The 25,986-nt window shown below is 50.9% G+C and overlaps 12 protein-coding genes across 12 annotated transcripts; 6 read left to right on the top strand and 6 right to left on the bottom strand.

The window, feature by feature from the left end:
* Positions 1-1,334: 1,334 nt before the first annotated feature.
* On the bottom strand, positions 1,335-2,470 carry N7477_008811 (LysM peptidoglycan-binding domain-containing protein; the record flags this gene model as incomplete). The annotated part of the gene is made up of 2 exons (XM_056970474.1): positions 1,335-1,964; positions 2,018-2,470. The coding sequence occupies 2 exons, from the start codon at positions 2,468-2,470 to the stop codon at positions 1,335-1,337; spliced, it is 1,083 nt and encodes a 360-aa protein (XP_056820506.1).
* A 730-nt stretch (positions 2,471-3,200) lies between these two features.
* Positions 3,201-4,454, top strand: N7477_008810 (M20 family metallopeptidase; the record flags this gene model as incomplete). Its single annotated transcript, XM_056970473.1, has 1 exon — positions 3,201-4,454. The coding sequence occupies one exon, from the start codon at positions 3,201-3,203 to the stop codon at positions 4,452-4,454; it is 1,254 nt and encodes a 417-aa protein (XP_056820505.1).
* Positions 4,455-5,055: 601 nt separating this feature from the next.
* N7477_008809 (uncharacterized protein) lies at positions 5,056-8,613 on the bottom strand (the record flags this gene model as incomplete). Its single annotated transcript, XM_056970472.1, has 9 exons — positions 5,056-5,479; positions 5,538-6,323; positions 6,373-6,472; positions 6,522-7,962; positions 8,013-8,112; positions 8,161-8,278; positions 8,329-8,351; positions 8,407-8,422; positions 8,490-8,613. 9 exons carry the CDS (start codon positions 8,611-8,613, stop codon positions 5,056-5,058), a joined length of 3,132 nt encoding a protein of 1,043 aa, XP_056820504.1.
* A 608-nt stretch (positions 8,614-9,221) lies between these two features.
* N7477_008808 (uncharacterized protein) lies at positions 9,222-9,810 on the bottom strand (the record flags this gene model as incomplete). The annotated part of the gene is made up of 4 exons (XM_056970471.1): positions 9,222-9,286; positions 9,379-9,515; positions 9,619-9,708; positions 9,764-9,810. The coding sequence occupies 4 exons, from the start codon at positions 9,808-9,810 to the stop codon at positions 9,222-9,224; spliced, it is 339 nt and encodes a 112-aa protein (XP_056820503.1).
* Positions 9,811-10,960: 1,150 nt separating this feature from the next.
* On the top strand, positions 10,961-13,286 carry N7477_008807 (uncharacterized protein; the record flags this gene model as incomplete). The annotated part of the gene is given in 2 exon segments (XM_056970470.1): positions 10,961-12,492; positions 12,509-13,286. The coding sequence occupies 2 exon segments, from the start codon at positions 10,961-10,963 to the stop codon at positions 13,284-13,286; spliced, it is 2,310 nt and encodes a 769-aa protein (XP_056820502.1).
* A 380-nt stretch (positions 13,287-13,666) lies between these two features.
* Positions 13,667-14,425, bottom strand: N7477_008806 (putative pathogenesis associated protein Pep2; the record flags this gene model as incomplete). Its single annotated transcript, XM_056970469.1, has 2 exons — positions 13,667-14,240; positions 14,298-14,425. 2 exons carry the CDS (start codon positions 14,423-14,425, stop codon positions 13,667-13,669), a joined length of 702 nt encoding a protein of 233 aa, XP_056820501.1.
* Positions 14,426-15,518: 1,093 nt separating this feature from the next.
* On the top strand, positions 15,519-16,574 carry N7477_008805 (serine hydrolase domain-containing protein; the record flags this gene model as incomplete). The annotated part of the gene is made up of 3 exons (XM_056970468.1): positions 15,519-15,641; positions 15,705-15,797; positions 15,837-16,574. The coding sequence occupies 3 exons, from the start codon at positions 15,519-15,521 to the stop codon at positions 16,572-16,574; spliced, it is 954 nt and encodes a 317-aa protein (XP_056820500.1).
* Positions 16,575-16,802: 228 nt separating this feature from the next.
* On the bottom strand, positions 16,803-18,122 carry dph1 (2-(3-amino-3-carboxypropyl)histidine synthase; the record flags this gene model as incomplete). The annotated part of the gene is made up of 4 exons (XM_056970467.1): positions 16,803-17,369; positions 17,401-17,936; positions 17,992-18,043; positions 18,072-18,122. The coding sequence occupies 4 exons, from the start codon at positions 18,120-18,122 to the stop codon at positions 16,803-16,805; spliced, it is 1,206 nt and encodes a 401-aa protein (XP_056820499.1).
* A 216-nt stretch (positions 18,123-18,338) lies between these two features.
* On the top strand, positions 18,339-19,470 carry N7477_008803 (hydroxymethylglutaryl-CoA lyase; the record flags this gene model as incomplete). Its single annotated transcript, XM_056970466.1, has 2 exons — positions 18,339-18,590; positions 18,667-19,470. The coding sequence occupies 2 exons, from the start codon at positions 18,339-18,341 to the stop codon at positions 19,468-19,470; spliced, it is 1,056 nt and encodes a 351-aa protein (XP_056820498.1).
* A 277-nt stretch (positions 19,471-19,747) lies between these two features.
* Positions 19,748-20,168, bottom strand: N7477_008802 (succinate dehydrogenase assembly factor 4; the record flags this gene model as incomplete). The annotated part of the gene is made up of 2 exons (XM_056970465.1): positions 19,748-20,032; positions 20,112-20,168. The coding sequence occupies 2 exons, from the start codon at positions 20,166-20,168 to the stop codon at positions 19,748-19,750; spliced, it is 342 nt and encodes a 113-aa protein (XP_056820497.1).
* Positions 20,169-20,388: 220 nt separating this feature from the next.
* On the top strand, positions 20,389-21,952 carry N7477_008801 (acetylornithine transaminase; the record flags this gene model as incomplete). The annotated part of the gene is made up of 3 exons (XM_056970464.1): positions 20,389-20,520; positions 20,579-20,818; positions 20,885-21,952. 3 exons carry the CDS (start codon positions 20,389-20,391, stop codon positions 21,950-21,952), a joined length of 1,440 nt encoding a protein of 479 aa, XP_056820496.1.
* A 370-nt stretch (positions 21,953-22,322) lies between these two features.
* Positions 22,323-23,825, top strand: N7477_008800 (battenin family protein; the record flags this gene model as incomplete). Its single annotated transcript, XM_056970463.1, has 3 exons — positions 22,323-22,461; positions 22,517-23,267; positions 23,318-23,825. 3 exons carry the CDS (start codon positions 22,323-22,325, stop codon positions 23,823-23,825), a joined length of 1,398 nt encoding a protein of 465 aa, XP_056820495.1.
* Positions 23,826-25,986: the final 2,161 nt, after the last annotated feature.

The following is a 25,986-nucleotide window of genomic DNA, read 5'->3' as shown; positions in this document are numbered from 1 at the left end:
ACTACCTAATTCTGAAAAACTGAACTAACTCCACTGGAAATGTCTGGACTTACTCTTCAGTGCGCATGATCATGATCTAGATGACGTCGCGCCAAATGTCTGCAATGTCTACTCTAGTACTTCGAGCAACCAAACGAAAGGAAGAAAGGGAACATAGTATCTAGGGTTCACTTGAGATTCGGATATGTCATTGATGACGATGTCGTCAAAGTCCAGCCTCCCGTATCACGAGCCATGAACAAAGTGATTGTGATTGCACGATACGCCGGGCATGAAGGTAAGTCCCCAGAGAAAGACTCGTTGTCTCTCTTTTTTTTGGGGCCCCGCCGGGTACACTAGTCTTTGAATGGGACGATAGCTCCCACGAGAAATGTTATGATGTTTGGGAACGAGGTATTCTTTCGGATGAAGGACAAGGCGCTCACACGATAACAAGAACGGCCTGTGCGGGCTATGAGATAGTAAGGATATACTAGCCAATCAGAACAACGGAATCAAAAAGGGAGATGCAAAAAATAAGATGAAAAGAGTGCTCACTCTGGTCCTCTAAACTTGCTGGGGGTCGAGGGGGTCAATATACCCTCGAGAATACCTCTGACTCGGATGGATGAATGGATGACTTCAATTCCCCTGAACCCTCACAAAAGTGATATGCAGGCTGCCGCGACTATATAGCTCTCTATGCTTATATGTGCCGTGAACTACTTCCTAAGTGAACTCAATGCCTCGCTGAGGCCTATCGTGGCCTGGAAGCTATTATTGTCATTACATTATCTTTGTAGTATTTAGCTTTGAAACGGTGGAACGCTTGAGCGAAGTTTAAGATGGCTTCTACTATTTTTGTCCGTAAGGTGCTATGAATTGCGCTCTTTCGCTCTTCTCTAGGTCACTCTAATAAGGTTGAAAACCTCTTGAATGCATTGAGAATCTTTCCTCGGAGCTCCCGCTATATTTCTCCACGACTCTTAGCTCTAGGTATTCTAGTGAAATATGGGCAAAACTTTCTCGATCGCTATGGATGTATGTTTTATTATCGCGGAAGTGGGCAGCCTTCAAGTACGATAATTATTAGAGGTATCTAACTTATAATTATAACAGTGAGTAAGCTTAATTTCTAGGTAGAGATCTATAGAGCCTCAGTATATACTTAGCTAGTAATGTATTATTATGATCAATTCTTTAACTCTTTTTATGCCCTCTCCTATTTAGCGTACACCCTAATCAGCGGCACAAAAATCTCTGATTTGCCTAAGATATGAATCTACCAATTTTCAACGTAGTACTTCACCAAGCTCGATGTGGGGATGTAGTCTCATGAAAATGAGTTCATGTTTTCAGCTCGTAGAGCATTTCAAAGAGGCCCAAACAACGCCCCAATTCGGGTGGTACACATCTTCCTTCTTGCAACCATTGGTCGTCTGAAGTTCAAAATTGATACCCTTCGAATTTTCACAGTCCTTCTCGTTATGAATAGTGCAAGTGCCGCCTGTCACGATGAACGACCAAAAGACCATGTCGGTTGGGCTGGAGACACAGCTAGCCTGGCTGAAGCCGCCGTTGGTGAAATACCTGCAAGAAGCGCCGGTTCCTTCAACCTGAGTGCCGAGCTCTCTGATATTGAAGCATTTCGAGGTTTCTGCGCCGTGTAATTCAATGAGATCGTAGTCACCGCCGCATTTATTGCCGGTGTAGGCTGTGAGAGTCCATTTGTTGGGCTCGTCTGAGGCTATAGTTGTGGAAGCCTTTGTGACTGAAGCAGGCTCCGCTTTGGTCATTGTGTGTTCTGCTTTCGTAGTAGTGGTTTCATCTTCGGCTGTGGTCTTGGTTTTCGCACTGTCTTTGGTTGAAGTTTTGGTGGCTTTCTTCATTGTGGTTTGGGTTGTCACTTTTGATCTACAATTTGAGATGCAATCGCTCGAAGAGCAGACATCCGAGCTAGTCGAGCATGTACCGGCTGAAAGGCACTGAAGTATCATAAGATAAGATGCAAGGGAAACGGTCAAATTACACGACTCACACAATCATCCGATGGACAGGGAGTCAAGAAAGCCAGATCAGCGTAGTTGCTTGGTCGTGCTGTTCCAGGTACCTGAGGACCACAGGTAGCGCTTGGAAGTGCTACTGGCATTGGAGGAGATCCTGTACTAAGACATATAAGATCGCCCTGTTGCATGTGATTGCAGCCCTTCCAGCCATATGTCTGGCTGTTCCAGGACTTAATGTCAGACACAGTAATATCATAGGTATGGGCAATACTTTGGCAAGTATCCGTTGCCTGGACAGCATAACTGTAGCAAACTCCATTACTGTCTGCCTTGAGGAGGGGGCTGTTCGGTGTTCGCGAATTGAGTAACCAAGGAAAGATGCGAGATGGAGGATAGGCATCTTCGATCAATGCAGATGCTGTGTTGATCCACAGTAGCATACTCAAGATGGAAAAAGATAGTACTTCCAGCTTTGATGACCCCATCGTGAATTCCGACGAAATAGATTTACTGTTAGCGATGACCTTTGAACAGTAGCCACACGACTTATATATTCACTATCCCGAACTGTATCAAGTCAATTGCATTGCCACGCCCTTGTTACAAATAATACAAATGATCGCATAAAGAAAGCAGCGCTCCAGTAACTCCAATAATAGCAGAAATTTTACTCAGGACCTGGAGTAAATTCAAGGCCTTAGAAGATAATTGGGTAGAGATTCGCTTTCTTCTCAAGCATAAACAAAGCTTCCCAGATGTAGGAGTCTCAGGAACAATAGTTCTCGTTAGTATTGTGTTCTCCATCGCTAGACGAGGGACCCCCGTCACTTCATTCAGCTTTTTATTCTTCCCCTCATCGTCTGCCTACTGACTCGCTATCTAGCGTGAGCACGGCCTTTGCATAGTTACGATGCCTCGTCAACTCAAACCTGCGGAACCTGTGCGAGCATATTGATTAATAGAGAACATATCAACAACGGCGATGACCCTACATGCCTCGTGAATTGAACTAGTCAAACCAGCCACCAAAGCTCACGCCGATCAATCCTCCTAAGTGACCCCATGTAGCCTCTGATCCATATGTATTGGGGTAGAGCGGGTGCGGCTTGTCAGCAGTGGATCCTGGAGGAAGCCAAAAGTCCCGACTCAAATGTCCGAGTGTAGGCAGCTTCCCCTCTTCACTTTCATAACACAAAACCCCCAGAGTTCACCAAAATGGCCCAAGCAAGCTTATCACTCCTGCTAGGAACGGTGACTCCAGACTGGGCTTTCTACGAAGATCTCTACAAATACTTCCATTTGTATCCTGAACTATCGTGTCAAGAGAAGTCTACATCGGAACGGGTGGCTGCTCATCTGGCCCAGTTGGGAGTTTTTCACATCCAAACCAATATCGGAGGCTATGGACTAGCGGGAGTTTACCAGAATGGCCCCGGAAAGACTGTTCTTCTACGGGCCGACATGGATGCACTTCCCGTCAAGGAGCTTACGGGACTGCCCTATGCGAGCTCCGTGACTATGCGTGATGCCGACGGCATTGAGAAGCCGGTCATGCATGCCTGCGGACACGATATGCACATGACATGTCTCCTAGCCGCGGCTGATACTCTCGTGCGACTGCGAGATGCGTGGAGCGGGACTTTGATCGTGCTGTTCCAGCCCGATGAAGAACGGGGTGGAGGAGCACAAGCGATGGTTGACGATGATCTTTACTCCAAGGTCCCCGTTCCAGATTACGTCTTTGGCCAGCATGTCATGCGAATGCGTGCCGGGACCATTGGATCCCGTCCCGGTACGATCATGGCTGCCGCCGATAGTATGAAAATCACTGTATTCGGACGTGGCGGTCACGGATCACAGCCGCACCAGACCGTGGACCCTGTTCTCTTGGCTGCGCACATTGTTGTTCGGCTTCAGAGCATCGTGAGCAGAGAGATTGACCCCAGTGATCTTGCTGTCTTGACCGTAGGCAGTCTTCAAGCGGGGCAGACAGAGAATATTATCGCGGACAGGGCTGAGCTTGGAGTGGATTTCCGGAGCGCTAAATTGGAGACTCGAGAGAAGCTCATCGCGGCTATCAAGCGCATTGTTGAAGCCGAGTGTGCCGCGAGTGGCTCACCCAAGCCGCCGGTGTTCACACCAACAAGACGATTCCCGCCCACCATCAATCATGACGAGTTGGCATATCAAGTGGCCGCATCATTCGAAAGCCACTTTGAAAGCTTTGATGCCAATACGCCCCGGACGAATGTCAGTGAAGACTTCTCTACATTGGCTACCTGCCAGAATATCCCAAGCGTGTTCTGGCTCACTGGGTGCATTGATCCAGAGCTTTGGGATAGGGCGCAAAGCTCGGGCGAAGAAATCCCTGGAAATCACTCTGCTCTTTTTGCTCCCGTTATACAACCAACTATGAAGATTGGGGTAGATGCGCTGTGTCTTTCGGTTCTCACATTTTTGAGAAAATAGCTCGAAGCCTTGAACATTAGGTCATGCCCGAGATACGCGCATCAAAATAGCCTGAACTCAAGTGCTCATGGATACCGGGACCTACGTGCCTCAGATGGATCATAATGGCATGTCCAGGAATACACGGTACCGGTAGCCCTTTCAAGAAGTTAAAAGCTGGATTCTTCAGCTCTCTCTTCGTGATCATCCCAGACAACTCTCTAGAGCTTTTGTAGACCTCTATTTGTTCCCTTTCCAGACATACTCTATATTGTTGAATAGAACTGGCATGTTCAGTCACGGCAGCATATTCACAATCATTCGGTTACAGTCTCCAAATCTCCACTCGCCATATGGATCCAATTGCATCCGCCTTGGCTTCTATACATATCACCTTGGCAGTTACTGGATGAATTGCAAAGTACCCTGAGACCCCCAATATTTCCGGCAAAAGATTGTTAATCAAAGCTCAAAATGCATTCTTACTATGGTCTTGTATAATATCCACTGAACAAATCTGATATCCGAAAAAGACATCTATTAGACGTATTTGAGCGTCTCTGGCAAAGAAATTTAAACTCATGTATCCATGCACAGAAATGAACTGCAAGACTCAAAAAAATCACGCATGTCCATTACTGCCATGTTGACCGTTTGTCTGACCATTTCCTTGCTCATGATCAACCTGCGTCTCAAGCTCATCCTCAAATGCGCCAAGCGAGGCAGAACTACGGACGCGCTGAAGTTGGCTCTCGACGTAGTGATCGAGATGCTCGTCCGCTCCTCCGGTTGCACTTCCGCGGCGGCTGGCAGCTCTGCTACTTTCGTAATCATCGCCCATGGTCGAGGAGGCGCCTGGGGTGGCGTCGCCGGCGATTGTGGAGTGGAAGTCGCTGCGGTTGCCGATGGAGCGGGTGGTTGAGGAGCGTCGGATGGAGGGACGTCTAGACATCGAGGGACGGCCGGTGCGAGAGAAGATGTCGTCGAAGTAATGGGAGGCGGCGGCGAATGGGGAGCGGGGAGTCTGAGGGAGACGACAGTTGAGACTGGCAGGTGTTAGTAATGTATAAGTTTGATGCATGCCTATAAGAAAAAAATGCTTACCCAGTGTCGTGGATGATCTTGGCGATGAGACCAGTCCAGCCACACTGGTGAGAAGTTCCGAGACCCCGGCCGGTGTCGCCGTCAAAGAACTCGTGGAACCAGAGGTAATCCTTCCAGTGCTCATCAAAGTCGAGCAAATCGGAGTGTGCATTGATGGCACGACGGCCCTCGTCGTTGCGGGCGAAGAGGTGCTGCATTCTGTGCTGAAGCTCCTCGGCGACTTGGCCCAAATGCATGTAATCACCCGAGCCGGTGGGACACTCGACCTTGAAAGAATCGCCGTAGAACATGTAGAAGCGAAGCAGGGACTCGACGAGGAGGAAGTTGACACACAGCCAGATCGGTCCGCGCCAGTTACTGTTACCGCCGAACAAAGAGCTATTGGAATCACCGGGAACATATTCGACTTTGAAAGTCTGGCCATTGACATCCATGGAGTATGGGTGTTCCTCGTGGAATTTGGACATGGACCGGATACCATGCTCAGACAAGAACTCAGTCTCGTCGAGCATACGCTTCAAGATCTTCTCCAGGCGGTCCTTGCTGACGAGAGCCAACAGGAGGCGGTCATCTTTACCACGATGCTTCATGCTGGCAATGTTACGATCGGCTATATCTGGTCTGTTCTCAATGAACCAATTAAGTCTGCGCTTGAACGAAGGGAACTTCTTGATGATCTCTGGCTCCAGAGTCAGGACTGCATAGAGCGGGATCAGACCGACCAACGACCGAATGGGCAGCTGCTGGGTCCATGGGCCACCGTAGGAAATGGCATCATAGTAAAACCTGGGAAAGTCAGTCTCTGCTCGTGTGACATGTTTATCTTCTGACGTACTGGTCATCCTCATTCCAGAGAGACTGGACCTTGTCATCGCCATTACGGAAGGTCATAGCATCACTGATGAGGATGAAATGCTCGAAAAACTTAGACGCAACTGGATTAATGTTAGTATATCGAGCGCTTTGAAATTCAATCAAGCTTACTGTCTTCGTAGGTCCTCCGATGCTTGGCCAGCTCCAAGGCAATGTTGAGCATACACAAACAGTAGAAGGCCATCCAGCCAGTACTGTCGGCCTGTTCGAGCACACCACCAGTCGGCAGAGGCTCAGAGCGGTTGAACAAACCAATGTTATCCAGACCCAAGAAACCTCCTTCGAATACATTCTTTCCATCTGAATCTTTGCGGTTGACCCACCAGGTGAAGTTGAGCAGCAACTTCTGGAAGACGCGCTCCAGGAAATCCAAATCCTGGCGGCCATACATCTTGCGCTCAATCTTGAATGTGCGGAAGACGGCCCAGGCATGCACGGGCGGGTTGACATCTCCGAAGTTCCATTCATAGGCGGGCAGTTGGCCGTTGGGGTGCATATACCACTCCCTAGTCATGAGATCGAGTTGCTTCTTCGCAAAGTCCGGATCAATCATAGCCAGCGGGATACAATGGAAGGCGGTGTCCCATGCCGCGAAGAACGGGTACTCCCACGAGTCGGGCATTGACAGAATATCGTCGATGTACAGGTGGCGCCATTGCTCGTTGCGAATGCCCTTTCGGCCTGGCGGCGGGGGAATCTCACCAGGATCACCATTGCTCCATTGATCCCAGATGAAGTTGTAGTATTGCTTGCACCACATCATACCCGAAAATGCCTGGCGCTGGATGTTGCGCAGATCCTCGCTCATGGGAAGTGGGTTGATGCGGTAATAGAAGTCATCAGCGTCGGCGCGACGTTGCTCAATCACATCATCGAGGACTTCCTCATCGACGAACTCTTCCTTCTTCTGAGAGAAGCGGAAGCGGACGACGGCACATTCACCGGGAGGCACCATGTCGTCTCCATCAAAGGCATACCACGCGGCAGCCTTGGTACCCTCGTTCTCAGGATTGACGGCATCTTTCTCCTCATCGACGATGTAGTGGTGGAAAGCATCCTTCACGTAAGGGTGCTCGTTCTCGGTGCCCCAGAGCTTCTTGTTGTTGCTCTCATTGTCCGTGAAAAGCAGGGTGGGCTGAATGTCTTCTTCGCTAGAACCAACAGGGGGCGAGGGTGCGAAGCACGCATATCGGTCACCTAGGGTTCGGTGAGTTGACTTGGCAGTACGGTCTCCATCCTTCTTGATCGATGGCTTGGCATGTCCCTTCTCCCAGGACCAGGTGTTTCGGAACCACACTTGGGGAATGATATGCAAGGGAGCCGGCTCGGGGCCGCGGTTGTATGCAATGATACGGAAGATGAGCTCCTCTTCATTGTCCGCTTCCTTGGCGGTCTCGATGAAGATGTCCCAGTAGCGATTATCCTCGAAAATACCAGTATCCAGAATCTGGTATTCCTTCTCCAGACGCGACCGCTTGGCATTCTCATCGATCAGATCCTGATAGGGAAACTTCTTCTGGGGATACTTGTAAAGAAATTTCATGTAGGAGTGCTGTGGGTCACGTTAGCGTCGATGATAAGATACTGAGGGACAATACTTACGGTGGGAGTATTATCGACGTGGAAATGGACTTCCTTGATGCTCTCGCCATGATTACCTTGAGGGTTTGAGAGACCGAAGAGACGCTCCTTCAAGAACTCGCTAGTCGCAAGTCAGGCCCGCACGTGCAAAAGGAGGGAGCAGACTCACTCTTCACCGTTCCAAAATGAGAACGCGATGTTCTGCAGGCCGTGGGTATCGGATACACCGGCGATTCCGTCTTCGCCCCATCGAAAGACGCGCGACCGTGCATGATCGTGGGAAAAGTCTCGACCAGGTTAGCCATGATCCCCGCAGTTCTGACCAAGTCTGACTTACAGCTCCAAGCGTCTCCATCCTCGCTGCGGTTTGTTAGTATTTTCCATGGTTGTCCGTTCTAAATGATTTCAAACTTACGAATAATCCTCACGAACTGGGCAATGGTAGAATCATTAGCGAGCCGTACTCGGCCATTCGAGCCATTTCAGCGTCAGGCTTACCGGTGGCCCATTGTCGCTCGGCCACATAGGGACCCCATCGTTTCCAATAGCGAGTACGCTCTCGATCTTCCTTGAGGCGCTTCTCCTCCTGGGTGAGGTACTCCTGCTTGTCGATCAGCACCATGGTGGAGCCGGAATGCGGAGAGGGAGGGTCTGAAACGACCACGGGGGAATTGCAAAGAACCACGGACGACTCGAAGAAAAATTTAAATTTGAGAGAAGAAAGAAGAAAAGAAGAAGAGGAGGGGCAGGATGGGTTTGTACTCCGCACAGGCCTGGAGCTGTCAAGCTCCACAGAAAAATGAGCAAAGCAGGGACTGCCGCAGTGATGCCGTCACTCGGTGGATGCGGGCGCGATTTTCTCTATCGCCCCAATGAGAGCCCCGTGCACCCGGTCGATTAGCATCTGGACTGCTTATCGTGCATTTGCCGGGACAATTCCAAGGTTCAGATTCCCTTTCTACACCTCGGTCACCAACACTATGCGGCGGGTATAAGAGGCCCAAAAAAAGAATGGAAAATTCGTTTACGCCAAAAGAAAAGGGACCCGAGTCCCATACATACACAAAAGGGGAGGCTTTAAACATGCAACAAGAATCATGATCCTGGACCTCTCGTAGGTCCATCCATGAAGCACCGGAAGGGTCAAAGTGGTATAAAAAAATATTACTGAGTCCAAAAGGGGGAATGTGAGAAATCAAAAAAAAAAAAAGCTTCCGCTGACAATGCACTTCACGACTCGTTTGCCTTTTGCTCCTCCTGAGGCTGCTCAGGGACGGTAGTCTCGCCGGAGGGAGCTGTCTCAAATCAGTCCCCGCATAGAACGACTTTCCGGGGCAAAAGCACAATTGCGGACCGCATGGGGATGATCAAGCTGAGCCATCCTTACCGACTGTCTGAGCCTCTCCTCGGTTGCCCTGGCTGGAGGCTCCGTAGACCGACTGGCGTTTCAGACGCTCTTCGGTTTCGCGGATGCGCCGTTGGAGAGCTTCGAGCTCACGGCTTTGAATCATCATGTGTTGCTTCCTGGGAGATGTTAGTTTGGCGCCCAGCTCGTCTCTGGTTCAGGCACAGCGCTAGCGCTGAGCGGTGTCTGCCAGTTGGAGCGATTGCAGATCCCCAGACTCACTTCTGATCGATACTGAGGGACAGGTTGTTGACGTCGCTGTCCAACGAAAAGGCGCTGTCGAGCGCCGTCGAAAAGGCCTGTGCCATAGTGCTACTCTCTTTGTCAATACCCAGTTTATGTGGACCGAGAGGGGAAGTTCACGTACGACTGAGGCCGAGCCTTGGGCTTCCATTCTTGCTCCATGTCGGACATCTTTCCTGTGTTCAATGCGGAAGAAGACCTCGGAGGCTTCGAGTAGAGGGGCTATGTGCGACTGGCTTCGGGGCGGGGCAGCACGGCAGTCGCAATAGAGATATCTCGCAAGGATACAGGATCCGAGCTTGTCGAGTAAAGGGGGACAGTTGATATAATAAATATGAACGAGGATAAACTATGACAAGGATCTGCCCCGATCGAGTTCACTGCGGCGCTGTCAGTGTTTTGGTTTTGTTATACTTCGATAAGCGCCCCCCCCCCCTAGGAACGGGAGGAGGGGAGCTAGTATGTTCAGAGGACTTGTGGACTCCATACCGGGACGCAAAGCACGGACTGAAGAGGTGATCGGGGACAAGGCTGAAGCTTTGGATATCTTCTGCAGAGAGGAAAGGAGGGGAGGAAAAAAGAAGTCGAGGAGAAAGGAAGATCGTCGACGTTACTAGTTAATTAGTTGAATCGCGGAGGAGTATCTCCACCGCAAGGGAGTGTCATCGTATTACAGGGGAAGATGAGCGAACTAAGATACACTAAGTCCCTCCTACGTAGTGGTTTAGGGGCTTTCATTCAGGGGTTAGCTCTCCACTTGACTCGAAAAGGGGGAGGTATTTCGTTCAACCACCTTGGGTGGGGTTGACTACGGACGTAATTGGAGATGCTTTGCAGCGATAGCTCATCGTCTGGCCCTGTAGATGATGCCCTCGGTACTTCTCGAGGTATAGCGAAGACTCATTCTTGATGGATGGAAACTGGTTTGTTTCCCGGCAACAAGGGATGGCACGTGACCCGCGTAATTTTCAGTATTTCTGGTATTTTCAGAAACGTCAGCCTGCAATCTTGCAATCTTGGAGTCCAGTGTCACTTTGCAGGGACATCGGATCTAGTGAATCCACTCAACCTAACCACTCCATCCTCACCTAGTTTCTGCCTCGAGAGCCTCCCCGCCGTCCTGCTCGTGGATGGACTGAGGTGTCCGCTTTTGCTCTCCCTCCCTTCCCAAACCTTCCCGATTTGCCATTTCCGTCCCCTTCCCCGACTGATTCTGCGCGATTGAACACGCTCCGCGTTTGTTCTCGATCCCTTCCCCTCCAGCACCGTGGCACCGATCCCCGTCCTCACCGCCAGTGGCCGACCGGGCGGGCAATGGGGAATGCCTCCTCTGTCGGCATATACACCTTTTGAGTCCCTGCTCTTCTTCCAGTCCCTGGCCACGTCCGATGTGCGACCGGCCAGCTTCGCGACTATCTCCAATTCCTTGCGAAACAACCCGCTAGTTCGCCAAAATGTCGCGTTCAGTGCCGATCGCTTGACTGCCGAGGCTTTGGAAGATCTTTACGCGACATTGCTGCGCGATGGATTCGATCGTGATGCCTTGACCGGACCGAATGGACGACCAACCGAAAGCCCGGGCGCAAGCAATCCAAAGAAGCGCAAAATCGCCAGTCCACGACCGGAGGGATTAACGGATGGAGTGACGCACGCTGTTCTGATTCCAGAGCTCGTCTCACATCTGTATGCGCGGTACAGGGAGCTTGTAACGAAAGAGATCAGGGACGATGAAAAGAGATATACTGCGATTAAGGATGAAATCGAGCATCTGAAGAAGGAAGGGAATAAACCGCTTGGCACGGGTGTCAAGGACGCTGTCAAGCTCGGGGACGACCTTGAGGCTGACCCCATGGATGTGGATGTGAAGGAAGAGACCTCGCGACAGGAACATCCAGACACTGCAGTTCCTCCAGTGCAATCTCCACAGGCAAGAAAACCACCGGGAGATACTTCTGGACAATATCAAGCAAAGCAACAACAGGTCCCAGCTCCTACACAACCATTATCTTACGACACTCAACCGCAACCACAACCACAACCACGGGCCGTAAATGGCGAAATCTTTACGCAAACAACAGATGCCCCGTCCATCGTGCCACAGGCTCATCAGACAGCCCCTACCACGCCTGCCGCGGCAAGAGCCCCCCATCCATCTCAAATCGCGCCTCGTCCCAATGTGCCAGGCACCACACCTGTAGCCGGCAAGCCTGGGATTCCCTCAGGATCAGGGCAACCGACTCCTACCCAATCGAGCTTCCAGCAGTGGCAGCTTGCTCCTTCTCCTCAATCTCCCTACTCTGCCATTTCCACTGCTATTCCAGCGCAATCAACCCCTGTGGTTACGAAACAGCCTCCACCAGGTCCCATCCAACTTCCACCTCAAAGGATCCCAATACCTTCTCATGTCCCGAGCACGCCAGGCGCTCTTCCAACGGGTGCCCAGTCACCTGTACCTGTTGGCAATTCGCGTATTTCACACACTCCGAGCGTCGTTATCCCACCATACACTGATCGTGGGGCGTCGCGTCCTCGTCTTTCTATCGATACACCTGGCTCCTCCACGCCATGGAAGATGACACCGCGTGCGAGTGTTGCTGACTCTCCAGTATCACCCGCACGTCCTGGACCTGGAGACGTCAGTCCCATAAGTGACCGAGCTCCATCTCCTGATGATATGGATGAGTCAACCTCTCGAGAACGAAAGTCGCGACGTGGCCAGCCTGAGGGCAAGGCTGGGTCTCAGTATCAAGATCGAGAAACCTTCCACTCGCCGGACACCTGCGGCAAGTACTGCCTCATCACCGAGCCGCGGGCGTTCTGCGACCCCACGGGCAATGTCTCCGGATGTGGAGGGTTCACGAGCTACTAGCCGTCGGAAGGGTGCTGCAGTTGATGCAGATGATCAAGCCTTGAAGGGTCGCTCTAAGCGTAAACGAGGTACCAGTGAAGCATTGGAACCAGAATCTACACCCATGGAGGGCCCCAGGGTGGATACCCGCTATGTTATGTGTACACGAGGCTTTCACCGGACTGCGGCACCAATTTTGAATGATGTGACTACCCATAAGCTTGCTTCCATCTTCGCGAAGCCCATTGGAGAACGTGATGCCCCAGGCTACCACGATCTAATTTATCGACCTCAAGACCTGAAGTCCATCAAATCTGCTGTCCACCAGGGAAGCAAAGCTGTGGTTGCAGCTACGGAGGCTGTCAGTACACCTGCAGGAGATGGCGAGTCACCGGCTCCTGCTGTAGGGACACCTTCGAAGCATAATGCCCTCATGCTGCCCAAGACTGAAGACCTTGTACCTCCCAAGGGTATTGTGAACTCTGCACAGCTGGAAAAAGAATTTATTCGCATGTTCGCCAATGCCATTATGTACAATCCAGCTGCTGAGCGAGGTTTTGGCCCTGCTTTCCCTATGATCAGTGACCGAGGGACACGTGAGAGCACCCAATCCGAAGGTGATGAAGGCGGCATCATCCAGGATTCATTGGAGATGTTCGAGGATGTCGAGCAGGCCGTCAAGCGCTGGCGTGCTGCAGAACGCACCGCTGACGAACTGGCAAACAAGAACGTTCTCTCCCTCCGACGCGGTAGCGCCAGTGATTTTGTTTCTGATAGTGCCGACGACGCCAAAGGGTGATTCCGGCTTTGATGTACACTATGATGTTCCAAGTGTTTTATTAGGGGAATTCTTTAATGAAGAGGATTTCATCCGGCGGCCTTCACCTGCCGTCCGTGCGAAGCAATTTATTCCTCCATTCAATTTTGTAGCTCTCGAATCGGCACAAAATCTGCCCTTTGAGTCTCATGCAAGCCAGATTGCCCCATCGCTTTCCCTTGAGTCGCTTTTAAAACTGCTGCTTGCGAAGAACTCAACCCTAAGCCTCATGCACATACACCCCCAACCCAGCCACAAAAGCAGCCGCTGGTCAGATTGCAAGGACAATTCGAGAAGACAGTTTCATATTGTTGGGACAATTCAAATCACACGAAGACGATATCGAGACCGGAAGATTCTACTTATACATCGAGGCTCTTCCCATCAAGCCAATCTTTAGCCTGCTGGTACAACAAGTCATGCTTTTCCCCATTGACCGTGCCAACATGACGCCTATGTCCAGGCATATCTTTCAAAACAGAAACACCCATAGTGAGCTCCTGGCAATAAGCCAAGCACTTGTACCCTTCAGGATACGAAGCCAGCTTAACCTCATCCAACTTCGGCACCTTGTTAGGATTGACAGGAAGCAACTTGTCCTTCTCATACCAATGACGAACGAACCGTGCACCCCATCGCTCGTCGGCTTTCTCAAAAAAGAAAATGAACCGACAATCTGCCTCTGCGTCAACGTCGCAGCCATCGATTGTGAACCGCTGCGTGATGGTAGCCTTCATCTTGGTGACGGCGCGCGTTGCCTCGGGCGTGATGTCGGTGGTCACGCCATGGCAGCGGTGCATAATGAAGGCGCCTTTGTCCATGCCGGCCTTTGAGACTTGCACAAAGTCCTTGTAGGAGACACGACCGGACCAGGTGGTATATACGAAGGCGTCTTCGTGGAAGATGGATTTGAAGTTTTCCCATTCACAGGCATCACTGGTACAACTATAAGCGTCTGGAAAAAGGAACTAGAAACATACCCAAATTACGTACCGATAGCAAGGCCAGCCTTCTGCCAGCTCACGTAGCTTTGCTCGCTCTAGCACTAGGTTGTCGGGCCCATTGTTGCGGATGGCATGAGCAGGCCGAGTGCCCGCAGGTAAAGAGTGTAGGTCAGGCATGTTCGAATTGGACACTGAGGTAGAACTTGGACTCTTCGAATATTTTTGAATTTGCAGGCCATGCTATATACGCTGGTGAGGGGTTGCTCGGAGATGCCGACGGCTAAGGTCACTGCCGAAGTTTCCTGTAACACTCTGGGAGAATACGGATTATCCAGGTGAAGGACCTCGGGGAAGAAGCTCGGTATTTACTTATCGCGAATAATTGACAGCCTGTCTCCCGGAGTGTACAGTTCAAGCTCATGTCTCGGAAAGGAAATTGTTCAGAATGCATGAACTTGACATTGACCAGATAGACGTTCTCACGCTTGAGGCTACCTGCTGGGCAATGTGATATTTTGTTCATGATGGTGTCTAACGAATACTTCTCCGGGTCTCACTGCTGCATGATCATATTCAGTTCAATCATCGGTCAAGTATCATGTGTTAAATGTGAAGTTCGAATCAATGATTGTATGTTGACATATGAATTTGTATCATGATGGAGTCTTGGGCCTACCGAGCCAATTGGGAGGTGGGTTCGTCGCGATGCCACCTCTATCATCGTTACCTAAGACGGACACAATTGATATTCCGCTGATAGACCTGGCCTGCTTTTGCCCTGACTCGTCACTGATAGTCGTTCAGGTAATTTTCAAAATTTACTGTGTCCGGTGGATCCTCTAGGAATTCGCAAGAGTAAAAGACCGTTCGTCCGCACTCACCGAACTATATGACAAGAAATCAGCCTACATTGTGGCTCTCGGAAACTGTTTTTATCGCCTCAACCACGTAGAGGGCCTGTGACCACCTTCGTGGGATTATTCGAGTAAGTTTTAGAAAATAGGCCAGAAGGCAATTGAGCATGTTAACTAGTCCTGTTCTTGTGAGTGTCAAGACTTTCCCCCAAATCTCTTTTCAACTCGCTCATACTTCTGAAACCCCTGTTACCAAGCGGCCAAGATACAAATCATTCCGTTTGTATAGGATTATGGTGATCAACGATGGTGTGTCAAGGTGAGCTAAATGCGTAGTCACAACAATGGCGATACACAGGCAACTAGAATCTTCTCGACGCTGTGCATTTCTTAATTTTCCCCTTCACTCAATCGCCATGCCATTGGCGCAGTCACCCTTTACGACCCGGTTCGATGAATGTGTTCAAGAGCTGTTGAGTACATGGCACGTTCCTGGCCTCGCGATAGCAGTTATCGATGGCTCATCCACATTTTCCAAAGTACGCGCTTTTCCTCGTCATCACGATAAAGATACTATAAGAACAAGGCTGATATCCGCTTAGGGATATGGATTTGCGCTTCTTCCTGATACTCGAGTGACACCTGAAACAGTCTTCTTTATGGCAAGCACCACAAAGTCATTCACGGCCGCGAGCGTCTCGCTGCTCATCGATGATAACCCGGACCTGAAATAGACTTCGACTCTTTCATCAGTGATCGAAGATGATTTTGTTCTCTCAGACAGCTCTATTACATCCCAAGTTACATTCGAGGATGCCCTCAGTAACAGAACGGGCCTTTCAGACAACAAATTCAGTTTCGGCTCGAGATCGAACTCTGTCAAGGACGCTGTACGATCTCTTCGACATCCTCCTTTAGCGGCTGATCTCCGTGAAAGGTATCTGTATAGCAGTTATATGTTCACCGCTGTCTCCTGCGCAGTTGAAACTTTGACCGGCTCTGGCCTCGGGGATTTCATGAAGGAGAGACTTTGGCGTCCCTTGGGCATGAGGCATACCTACTGGACACCACAACAAGTAGTTGCAGACCCAGAGACAATGCTAGCACACAGCTACGCCTGGGACGCAACCACCGAATCTTTCATCGAACATCCAGTTCCCAACTTCCGAGCCGTGTCCGTGTCAGGAGTTGGTGTAATGATCAGTAACGTTAGTGACTACACAAAGTGGCTCCGCTGCATGAAGAACAAGTCATCTCCGTTGAGCCAAGCCGCACATGAGACACTGATCGAACCTCGCATTCATATTACTGAAGCAGGCAACAATCCATTCCCGCCGCGTCATGCATACGCTCTTGGCTGGACAATTGACACCTATCGCGGCCACCGTGTGATCTGGCACGGTGGTAGCTGGACTGGGTTTGGATCAGTCATGATGTACGTGCCGATATGGTTTGATAAGATGGTACTGTAAGCACTTGGCCGGTCGAAAGGGTGACTTCTACTGCTTGTGCCACCGCGAATCAATGGAAACTGACTGGGGGCATGGGATAGGAGATCGTGACGTATGTACTTTATTTGCGAGGAGCAACAGGCCAGGCCCGATGTCCGATGATCTATCTGGGGTATAATGTTTTTCTTTGCGTCGTCCAATAGCATATATCGTGAGCATGGGTCATCTCAGGCAGCACGCACAGCCTGCTCAGGCTTCGTGCGGCCCAGTCCATCTTTCGCGTAAAAGTCCATGGGATAAATCCCCCTTATTGGCACTGTCCCAATTCTCACGGACACCAAGCGCGATAAGCGCTTCGTATGGTGTCAACAATGGGCGCGGAAACGCGTAGCCCCAATCAATACTGAGACGGGGGCAAGCGATCTGAACCCAGCACTCGACATCGGCCATGGAGGCCAGCTTGCCAGGGAAAATCTCGCTCAACAGCAGATTGATGACAGGAATACCGCGCTCTTCCAAATGGCGCTCGATCATCGCCATCGTGTTGGGGTTTCCTTGGCGGCCAAGAGAGCCCAGAATGATGCCCCATTTGCGGGCCGTCTTCGCAGATGATATGGCGTCGCGTCGCAGAGTGTGCATCTCGTTGTGGTCATAGCCTTCACGAGTCAGGGTGCGCGAGTAAGGGTCGTAGCGGTATGCGGGAGTAGTGGGGTTGTGAATCATGGCGGACTCCAGGTGGAAGCGTCCGTCGCCGAGATAAAGAAGAGCGTCGATCTCTGTGGTGAGTTGGGGTGATGTGCAACCCAGAATTTCACCCTTGGAAAGAGGGCATAATCTGTGGAATGACCACCTTGAACCCTGCACGTTCCATGACCGGTTTCAATCCGTGAAGGGTTGCGTTGAACTGGATCGTGCCGACGGTGGCGATGGTTTGGCCGGGCTTGAAGTTACGTTCAAGGGTCGCCATCAAGTGCGTAGTGTCGATGCTGATGTCGACGAAAATGTACAAAGTCTTGATCTTGGTCACATCCACAGGAATCAAGCAACTGTGGGCGTAGTGGACGAGCAGATCGCAGCCAAGAGCCCGTGCGGTATAGTCGTCAATGCAGCAGGCGCCATATGTGACATCGCCCATGATGAGGGTCTCGATGCCCGGGCAGAATTGTGTCAAGATATCGGAGATAGTCGTAGCAAAAATCAAAAGACCCTCGGGGAATTGAAGAGCGACGCGCTTGGCTCCGGAAGTGCGCACTCGGTGAATCGTCTTGGGGATCTCGAACGAATAGTTTTTGGGGAGAAGCTCCATGGCTTCTTGAATTTCCGGGTCGTTGAGGATCTCGGGAGGTACTTGGTTCAAAGTCCGGGCTGACCTTCTGGGGGCAGCTATATATCATTCATCAGCGGGTGTCTTGGAAGAGACCGGGCAAATCCTGCATACCTTTCTGGACCTCCGTTGACTCAACATCAGGGCTAGCCGGATCCTTCTGAGCCTGGGCATCTGCGGGTGCGACGGCCCACGAATCTCTTCTTGGGCTGTCGCAGCTGACTCTGTGCACCCGTATCCTCCATGATGGCAATGACTGTCTGGTGGCATGATAGCAAATGAGCCCCGCTATCGATTTATCTTTTTTTTCGGTGGGGCGTCACCGTGAATGCACTAGTCCTGATCTGGTAAGGGTCTCTCCGCATCTGATGAGCTTCCCCTCGTCTTTCTTGATTCTTACTGTCTGACTCCCATCCCAACCAGTAACTAAGAGATTCTTTCGATTTGCTCGAGCTGCCATGATGGCTTCACGCTCCCGTCTTCGTCTACTCTCGGCCTTGCGCACCCCTGCGTCTACACGCCGCTTTGCGACCGAGTCGCGGTTAGACTCGGACCATGTTCGCATCGTGGAAGTTGGTCCTCGAGATGGCTTGCAGAACGAGAAGAAGTCCATATCAATGGAGACTAAATTGGAGTTGATCCGGAGACTGGCCAAGACTGGCGTCCGAACCATCGAAGCGGGCTCGTTTGTCCCTGCGAAATGGGTGCCACAGGTGCGTATGCTCGGCATACCTCGGTGCATGATCCTCATGGACTGCAAGCTGACTATGACATCTTGAAATGTACAAGATGGCCAGTACGGCTGAGATTTGTGAACACCTCCTCACATCACCTCCTCCTTCTGAACACACCATCGCGTACAACTACCTTGTACCCAACATCAAGGGGCTAGAGAGTCTGGTCAAGATCATGGATGCAACTGGTGTGCCTGCCGACTCACCCGCCACAGAGTCAAAACCTGCCACGACTACAGAGATTTCTCTCTTTGCCGCCGCCACCGAAGCTTTCTCAAAGGCAAATACCAACTGTACCATTGCCGAATCTCTCGAGCGCATCAAGCCGATTGCTGAACTGGCCAAGACGAGGAATATTCGAGTTCGTGGATATGTCTCGGTGGCCCTGGGATGTCCCTATGAAGGCCCCGATGTCGATCCCACCAAAGTTGCGGACATCACTGCCACTCTCCTGGAGATGGGGGCCGACGAAGTCTCCGTGGCCGACACAACCGGTATGGGAACGGCACCCCGAACTGTGGAACTTCTGCAAGCCCTGAAGGCTGCAGGTATTGCCAACTCAGACTTGGCCTTGCATTTCCATGATACGTACGGACAAGCCCTTCTGAACACTTTCGCGGGTTTGGAGCATGGAGTGCGGACCTTCGATTCTTCTTGTGCGGGACTGGGATCATGCCCGTTTTCCCCTAACGCCACTGGGAATGTTTCGACAGAAGATCTTGTTCACACCTTCAATAGTCTTGGTCTTCATTCCGGCGTCGATCTAGCGGAGATGTCGCGGGTTGGGGCCTGGATCAGCGACAAGTTGGGACGAGCAAATGACAGCCGAGCCGGAAAGGCAACTCTCGCCCGACTATAAATCTCCAAGGCGGCAATGTTGGCCTCTGTGATTGCAGTCTTTCGTTCTCCTCCCTCTCCCAAGCTGTGCCATTCAGTGAATCAGAATACTCTCTATTGTGAGAGGCAAAAAAAAAAACGCCCTTACACGCCTTGGGCATTCTCAAGGATGCTTTCATTCAAGCCAAATTCTATTTACTTCGTTGTAGGAATCTGAACAATCCAGTATTTTGTATTATTACAGCAGCCAAAATGATAAGTCAACACCGAAAATATGCAATAGATCCTAGCCATAAGACTCAGAAGTCGGTCACCCGGCCACCATAGCTCCAGTCTCCTGCGGAGCCCCATCGCAGAGGCTCATTCTTAGGACCGCCAACTTCGCCAGTCTTAGGATTCTTCTCGCCTTCAAATTCGGGCTTCAAGCCCTTAGGCGCATCTGGGTGGAGCTCCTCGCCACTGCCGTTGACCTTGATCTCGGCTTGCGGGGACTGATTGACTTGCGGTGTGCTGAAAGCGCCAGTTGAGCGGCGCTGAAGGTCTTCGAAGATTTCTTGTTCCTCCTTGGGAAGGCGCGGGGGGAGCTGGGCCTGTTCCGAATGAGAATGCAGGCTTATCCTCGTTCTGGCGTTGGACTCGAGTAGTGGAGAGAGATCGAGTGACGAATCGGATTGTGAGAGAGGGAGCGCATACGCGGCGTAGAGCAAGTGTGGATGCCATAGCGACAATGTGGGAGGTATTTGTCTGAATCAATAAGGTTGAAAAGTAAAGCGCGAACGAGCCCGCAGCAACCTCGGGGAGTGGCGCCGATCAATGGTGTGACTAAGAAATGCCGATCCCGATATCGCCGCCTTTTTTATTTCCGATCTTCAACAACCTGAGTAGCTGGCCCTACCTTGATCATCAGTCAGGACGATCAATTCGCCCATATAATTGAACGATGTCTGCTCTCCGTGTGGCCGCGCGCCGCCTCCCTCGCGCCTCTCGGCTGGTCCCTTCAATTGAGTCACCCTGTCAGCGTCGATTTGCAGCCACTTCCAATGTCCCCCAGGATGTGAAGGCTCACGTCCAGGTATGTCCTCCTTCCAGTTCAATCTAGTAAGAAATTGACTTTTCTGACTGAATTATAGAAAGAGGCGACTCTGCCAAACCCTGACCCCTCTCCCGACTCACTCACGCAGTCATTCATCAACGAGCGCACTCCGTTTATGGTCCCCACCTATGTTCGTCCGCCCCCCATGATGATGAAGGGACAGGGTGTCTACCTGTGGGATATGGAGAACCGTCGCTACTTAGATCTTACTGCTGGTATTGCGGTCAACTCTCTCGGTCACTGCGATCCCGAAATTGCGAAGATTGTCGCGGAACAGGTGCGCTTACTTTTGAGTCATTCTCATACTTAGCACGCCGCAGATGCTAATCGTACACATGTATAGGCCGAGACCCTCATTCATGCTTCCAACCTCTACCATAATCCCTGGACTGGTGCTCTGAGTCAGTCGCTGATCGAACAAACTCGTGCGTCCGGCGCTATGCGCGATGCGTCGCAGGTCTTCATTTCCAACTCCGGAACCGAGGCCAACGAGGCTGCTATCAAGTTCGCCCGCAAGGTCGGCCGCTCCAAGGATCCCTCCGGTGCCAAGCACGAGTTCGTCTCCTTCCACAACTCCTTCCACGGCCGCACGATGGGTGCTCTGTCCGCGACCCCGAACCCCAAATATCAGACTCCTTTCTCGCCCATGATTCCCGGCTTCAAGTACGGTCACTACAACGACGTCGAGCAGCTCCAGACTCTTATTACGGAGAATACGTGCGGTGTGATTGTCGAGCCCATTCAGGGTGAGGGTGGTGTCAATGTCGCTACTCCCGAGTTCCTCGCTGCTTTGCGCAAGCGCTGTGACGACGTCGGCGCGGTTCTGATCTTCGACGAGATTCAGTGCGGTCTGTCTCGTACCGGCACTTTCTGGGCCCACGGTCACCCCTCCCTGGCTCCTGCCTCTGGCGAGGCTGCCCACCCTGATATCTTGACCTCTGCGAAGGCCCTTGGTAACGGAATCCCCATCGGCGCGACCATTGTCTCTGGTAAGACTGTCGCATCGCACATTAAGACTGGTGACCACGGCACTACTTTCGGCGGAAACCCTCTTGCCTGCCGTGTTGCCCACCACATCATCGAGCGCCTGTCTGCACCTGAACTCCAGAGCGCCGTCAAGGAGAAGTCCGCCCAGTTTATCGCTGGGTTTGAGGCTCTTCAGAAGAAGTTCCCCGACGTCATCTCTGAGATCCGCGGTCGTGGCTTGATCTTGGGTGTCCAGCTTACTCCCGCTTTCTCTTCCAAGGCGGGTGACATTATTACCGCTGCTCGCGAGCGCGGCATGCTTATCATCACTGCCGGTGATGGTTGTATCCGCTTTGTTCCTTCTCTGACCATCACTGAGGATCAGATCAAGGCTGGCCTGAACATCCTCGAGCAGTCTATCGACTCAGTTGTGGCCAAGTCCTGAATACTGGATTGACCCAGTAATGAATGCCGGCTATGACGTGTTTGATATACCATTTGATTGGCGATAGCGTATATTTTTTGGTTTGAAAACATTTTGTTTATAGATGATAGACAGAAGAACATACAAGTTGAAAGGGGAGAATGATCATACTTCCAACCCGGCGCCAAGACGGCCGAATGTACGCGTGTAGCGGAACCTTCATAAGTGGACCTGACCTACTTTCCTCCACCTCCCTTTATGAAATGCGATCATTGTTCACACCACTGATCTTCCTTGTGAAATCAATCTAGAACCATGAACCTACGATAATCGTCACCTCCTTCTCGATCCCTTGTAGTCGTTTTACCACCCTCACGCGACCACCTTCCCCATGACACGCTCTGTGTCCGCGAGTGTCCCCATTGGCGATGACGACACTTCCCTATCGCGGTGGACTCGGTTCAGCGATCGTCTGAAAGGAATATTCAGCGGCGCGGACCCCCAAGTCTGCGTCGCTTTCTGGCTGTTCGGTACGCATAGCCCGCGAGAATTGAAGGACGATAAGCTTCTAACCGCGTGAAACAGGCCTGATCAACAATGTCCTCTACGTTATTCTCCTGTCCGCGGCCCTTGACCTTGTCGGGCCCGATGTTCCCAAGGGCGTCGTTCTCCTTGCAGACATCATCCCGTCATTCGGGACCAAGCTCATCGCTCCCCATTTTATCCATGTGGTTCCTTATCCGGTGCGGGTCATCGCGTTTGTGTTCCTGTCGATTCTTGGCATGTTCGTCGTGGCTATGAGCCCGCCCTATACCGATGGAGGAACTATTGCGTCTAAGATTGCGGGAATCGTCCTCGCGAGCTTCTCTGCTGGAGCTGGCGAGTTGAGCTTCGTCGGTCTGACGCATTTCTATGGACCCTTCAGCTTAGCGGCGTGGGGTAGCGGGACGGGCGCTGCTGGCTTGGTTGGGGCTGGTGCTTATTCTTTGGCTACATCTGCATTGGGAATCTCTGTCAAGGTCACTCTTTTGGTGTCGGCTCTGTTGCCCTTTGTTATGGCCGCGAGCTTCTTCCTTGTTCTGCCACGAGATGCGCTGAATCCGGCTAGCCCTGCGACGGGAGAATACTATCCTGTTGAGCGAGAGGAGCATTTGAATGATGAAGAGGGAGACGAGGATAGTCATAACCTGCAAACAGAAGATGAAGGGGAGAGACTATTGGGTGTTTTCAATCCCACTGCTGAGTCCCATAAAGCCGTGCATGTCAGCGAATCGGCAGCCAGATGGGCACACTTCCGTACTAACCTCCACCGTCTTCGGAAGCTTTTTTTTCCTTAGTAAGTACTCATGGCATCCTTGCTTTGTTCCGTGATTAACAAATTTGAAGCATGCTTCCACTGCTTATGGTATTCATTGCCGAATACGTTATCAACCAGGGCGTGGCCCCCACTCTTCTTTTCCCTTTACCTTCCACGCCGTTCGAGAATTTCCGCGCTTTCTATCCAGCGTACAACGCAATCTACCAAGCCGGAGTCTTCGTCTCACGCTCCTCAACCCCGTTCTTTCGTATCCACAACCTCTACTTACCTTCCGTCTTGCAAGTATTGAACTTGTCGCTTCTAACATGCCATTCTCTATTCAACTTCATTCCCAACATTTGGCTTGTCTTCCTAATCATTTTCTGGGAAGGTCTGCTGGGCGGCCTGGTATATGTCAACACATTTGCGGAAATTAGCGATCGTGTACCCGAAGAAGACCGCGAATTCTCGCTTGGAGCCACGACTGTTAGCGACTCGGCTGGTATTTGTATTGCTGGGTTCTTGAGTATGCCATGGGAGGTTCTGTTGTGCAGGTTTCAGCAGAACCATGGGCGAGATTACTGCCGGCAGTTCTGAGATTCTGTCCTGTGCTCGTTGCTTAGATTCTGATTTTCGATATCAAATCAAGAGAATAGATCCAAGAATGACCCCAAATCTTTTCTTAAACCTTCTTCCATTCGAGCTCGCTGTAATCGCCCGTTCGCCTATGTTGAAGCAACCATTACTCGATTGTTGGTTCAGGCGCATTGAAGATACATCTAGCAGGGCCGCTCGGACAATTCTAAGAACAAGGATGAAGAATCTTAACATCAGGTCACGAAGATTGAATCTGAATATTGCAAGGAAGTAGAATTTACTCAAAGCGGGGAATGCATGCCTCAAAGTGATGACATTGGTTGAAATTGGAAGATATCTGTTCACAACTCCAGTACAAAGACCCACGGGTACTACATTGGAACATTGACGGCTCCGATTGGATAGTTGCTATGGTGTCCTGAGCTGAGGAACTCGGTACAGTTATATGGCAACATGGCAAAACATTAGGAACTCGGTTCCCCATTTTCCCTAAATTCATATCAAATCAGTCAGGATCACAGTACGCCTTCAGACCAAATGAGGCACATTTTCCAAAATTCAGAATGCCAGAGCCAGGAAACGGGTTGTAGATACTACGCTACTTTACAGGCATGGTTACTTCGATTCTGGACCAAATTTCAACTGGAAGTATCAATGTGAGCCGTCGAATCAATCTGTTCTCTAGTCTCTCGGGATTGCTAGAGATTGTGGTCTCTGGGGACCTTGTCTGGTTCAGCCGTATCTTATTCCAATTGGTCGAGCCTTATCTATCTCTTTACGGCACAGTTTTCGACAACGCGAAGAATGGCGCACATCTCTCATATTGTTGGCCCACGATATCGCCTCGGATTAGGCTTAACAGGCTTAGCGCTCAAAATTCCGGCTCAATAGACCTTGCCTAGGTAAAGTTTCAATCATTTACCGCATGAGCTAGCCAGGCCGTTTACGTTTACTAGCCCTGGGTGGCATAGCTAGGCCGAAATTGGGCCCGGCTGAAAACTCGTACTTTTGGGTACTTTTTGGCGACTAGTACTTGAAATGATCAAAATAAAAGTTCTTTCAAAGCCCAGAGAGTTGTTGACTCAAATCTTACGCCTTTGAGATTCCTTGTTCCAAATATTTTTGGTCGTCTTATTCCTGATTTTCTCTTCAAGTCTGCCGTCAAGGTTATCTCCAACTTAGTGGCCAAGCCTAGAGCCTGACGAAAGATCCATGGCTCGTAAGGCTGTCATGTAATTTGGCTAGCCGATGAGGCTTACTTAGGTTTAGGTTGACATGACTGCGCGGGGGAACCTTTTAGCTTTTACTGGATGCAACATGGGTTGAGGAACGGTTTGACCGCCGTGTTGCCGCTTACGATAATTGGATCGTACACAACCAAGATATGAGGAGCACGCCTTCCTTTATGCGCAAAGCCCCCACCGGCTGACACGTAAGAACGGACTCGAAATAATTGTTTTCTATCACTCCAGACTCGAGAAACTGCACCAGCGAAGAATCAATAGCACAGAGCTCATAGATGTTCCAAAGTCGTGGGAGAGATATCATGAGAGATCAAACAAGTCCTCATTATTTGTGTCACAATTCACCTCAAACAGGCATTTGAAGTATTGCAAAAGAACGCTTACAATGCAAGGGGTCCAAAGGATACATATTCGAATATAGCGCGACGGCCCGTGCGTGGCCAGCCTGTAACAATATCGGACTTGAATCATCCTATCGGAGTCTACCTGAGTCTACTTATTCTTTCTGAGTTGCATCTCCGATGCCGAGGTCCCAAATGGCAAGCTTACAGCGTCGAGTAGAGGAACCACGTATCTGTCTGTTGTCATCTCGATTGTTGCAGGAGTCTCTAGCTGAAATCTTCTTGGGCTCGGTCCAGGTCCAGCGACGCCCTTTTGGCTCGAAGATTCTTGCGCAGCTTTTCACAACTCTATCGGCGCTTCACATCTTACACCTGAAAGCTATTGAAAGACAGCAATGAGGTCAAGCCATAGTCACAGGACGGATGACTATCCGACTCTAAGTCGTCCATTCGAGTTAATGAGATCGGAGTATGATGTCGTGGTCATAGGATCCGGTTATGGAGCTGGCGTTGCAGCGAGTCGTATGGCTCGAGCAGGAAAGAGCGTTGCTGTATTGGAGCTCGGCTGGGAAAGAA

Source organism: Penicillium maclennaniae (genome assembly GCF_028827695.1).
Source record: "Penicillium maclennaniae strain IBT 15551 chromosome Unknown utg000007l:1.0-4884863.0:1.0-4888362.0, whole genome shotgun sequence".
NCBI classification, from domain to species: Eukaryota; Fungi; Ascomycota; class Eurotiomycetes; order Eurotiales; family Aspergillaceae; genus Penicillium; species Penicillium maclennaniae.
The sequence above is the reverse complement of the archived record's forward strand: the minus strand, read 5'-3'. Positions and strand labels throughout refer to the sequence as shown.